The sequence below is a fragment of the Gavialis gangeticus genome, unplaced genomic scaffold (genome assembly GCF_001723915.1).
Source record: "Gavialis gangeticus isolate Ggan-Ray unplaced genomic scaffold, GavGan_comp1, whole genome shotgun sequence".
Classification (NCBI taxonomy): Eukaryota; Metazoa; Chordata; order Crocodylia; family Gavialidae; genus Gavialis; species Gavialis gangeticus.
In genome coordinates, this window is record NW_017729034.1 from 71020648 (window position 1) to 71023475 (window position 2828).

General features: G+C 41.2%; 1 protein-coding gene across 1 annotated transcript in view; it reads left to right on the top strand.

Annotated features, from left to right (window-relative positions):
- TCP1 (t-complex 1) overlaps positions 1-2828 on the top strand; it is a 26676-nt gene that overhangs the window by 9238 nt on the left and 14610 nt on the right. The window contains exons 3-5 of the mRNA XM_019527090.1: positions 70-198; positions 1169-1266; positions 1953-2063. Of these exons, the coding sequence (XP_019382635.1) occupies positions 70-198; positions 1169-1266; positions 1953-2063 (338 nt within the window). The remainder of the gene's footprint in view (positions 1-69; positions 199-1168; positions 1267-1952; positions 2064-2828) is intronic.

The following is a 2828-nucleotide window of genomic DNA, read 5'->3' on the forward strand; positions in this document are numbered from 1 at the left end:
ATATTTTAGTTTCATAAAATTTAAAAATGTGTAATGGTTTTTCTGGTTTTCTTGTTTTCTGAAAACTAGGATGTAACCATAACTAATGATGGTGCAACTATTCTGAAGTTGCTGGAGGTGGAACATCCTGCTGCAAAAGTCCTGTGTGAGCTGGCAGATCTGCAAGATAAAGAAGTTGGGGATGGGACCACCTCTGTGGTATGTAGAAGCTTCATCTGCAGATAGCATTGCCTGATTAAATGGCTGACTTTTAGAATGCCTGTGGTTTGCATACCTATTATAAATCCTGTTGCAGTGGGGGTTGAGCCTATGCTATTTGACAGTGTGGAATGGAGCTAAAATCTGTGTTTTTCCACAATACAAACCATCAGCAATATGCAGAACAAGAATAACAGAAGACAGGAGCACAATATTAGCATCAATGTTGTTAAGCGCGTTAAGCTTGCATCCTCAGGAAAAGTCGTTCTTTATTCATTACCTGCAACTTGCAAATTGCTATTCCTTTTCCTATGTGAAGCTTGAAAATATCTTCTGGATGAGGTGTTCTTTGGTAGAAAGGTATCATCTTTCCAGACCCTGTAGTTACCATTGCACTAGCATAACAAAAAACATAAATAGTGGAGATAAACCTGTAAACTACATGAGCTTCCACCAATGTAGTAGAGAATTGTCCCTGAAAAAATTGGAGATAAAATTCTATAAATACAAGTTACATGGGTTGTCTCCCTCTGTTTATCCCTGCTTAGCTGTCTGCTGAACTTATTTACCTGCTCCCCTGTAACCTAGTGGTAATGGCCCCCCACACTAGGATCAGGCCCTGGGGCCTAGCGCAGCCACAGTTTAGCCATACTTGTTGGGATTGGATAAAGTTCCCCATGGGCGTGGAGATTTGATTGGGGGGTATGCCATCATTCCCCCACTGCCAAATTTCTGAACCCTTGAGGGGCCCTGTGGTCCTGATGACTAAGTGCCACAGGCCAGATATGGCCCAGTGACCAGAAGTTAAGCACCCTGATTTAAATGATGGGCAGCTCTTTCAAGCCATTATTTATCCCTTTGTGGAAGCAAGAACTGCTATGTAAATTTCACTCATTTTTCCACCTGCAATAGTTTGTTTTTGGCACAGAGGATTTGATTTGCCTGATGTTTGTTTTGTTTTCACAAACAGGTAATTATTGCTGCAGAACTTCTGAAGAACGCAGATGAATTAGTCAAACAGAAAATTCATCCTACTTCCATTATTGGTGGATATCGACTTGCTTGCAAGTAAGTCTGATTCAGTGGAATAACAACGTATTCCAGTTCTAGGAGAGCATAATATATAGTGAATGCATTATCTCATTTACATGTATACAGTGGAGTCGCATGTTACGTGGGGGTTAGGTTCTAAAGTCAGTGTGTAAGGCAAAAATCGCATATAGGCAAAATTACCCTTGAATATCAGCTGGCCTGCTCCTGGGACCTAGCACATACGTGTGGTGGGGGCTGCATGCATGCTAGGTCCCGGGAGCTGGGGGGCTTGCCCAGTGGTACAGTCTGCTCCCTCCCCCATCCAGCTGCTCCCAGTGTAGCTGCTTGGCCCCGTGCACAGCGCTGCGAGGGGCAGCCGCAGGCTGAATCCAAACAACTGGTACTCTGGGGCATACGTGTATGATGAATTTGCGTAAGTTAAATGTGCGTATGATGCGACTCCGCTGTATTTGTCAACAGTGCAGGTTCTTTTCTTATGGTGCTTGTTGGTTAAGGCTTGGGGATGTTTGTCAATTTTGTTCTACCACAGTATTAAGTATGTCCTGACAGGAAATTCTTGCTGTTTCATGTGGGGAAAACCAGAATTTTCATCAATAAAATGAACTAAATGTTTATGGGAGGAGGAGCTGGGGAAAGGGGTTGTCATAGGTATGAAACTGTTTCCAGAGGGAACAAATTTTTCTTTGTTTTTTATTCAACAGGGAAGCTGTTCGCTACATCAATGAAAATCTTATTATTAATACAGATGAACTGGGCAGAGATTGTCTTATTAATTCAGCTAAAACATCAATGTCATCCAAAATCATAGGAATGTATCCTTTGTGGTAGCAGAAAAGTAACATTCACTTAATTTCAAACAAAGCAAGGGAAAGCTTGAATATCTTGTAATCAGTCATTCTCCTGTAATTGCTCTGTATGCCCTTTACTACTTCTCAGCTGCTGTGTGTAAGTATCCCCATGGCCTTACATACTCTGTTGAAGGCTAACCTGGACAGCCTACTCCTGAATGGAAGAGGGCTTAATTGTCTTGGTTTAGCTTTTATTTATTGCAGGGTTATTGCAGAAACATGGACAGTTTGTGCTTGCAGTTCATGGGGTGGGGCTTTGCTGTTTTACAGTAATTGTTCATTTGTCCACTTCTACCCCACAGTAAAAAAATGAACTGGGATAACTTTCCTTCCACCATGCTCCTGCAGCGTAGCTCATATTGTGGGTTAAGAGTGGGCAGGAGTGTAATTACCATAGAACAGAAGTATAATAAATCTCATTTTCCCCTTATTCATGGGCACATGAACAGTAGTAACTGGGTATGCCTGATTGTACAAAATTATCTGATGGTAAATGTGGCCTGAAAAGATTTTGGAAACCCCTGGTTTTCACAGTGTAACATTTTAACAAAGTGTTGCAATTAGCCTACTTTAAGATGAGATTTTAGTTATTTCTTGTGACAGAAAGTGACATCACAGCTGCTGTAAGAGATTTGAAGGAGCTATTCTCATTTAAATCCTATATTTTTCATTTTTTCCTTTCTCAGCTGTAGAAAATAGGATAGTGTGTGGTGTAAACTTTGTTTTGGG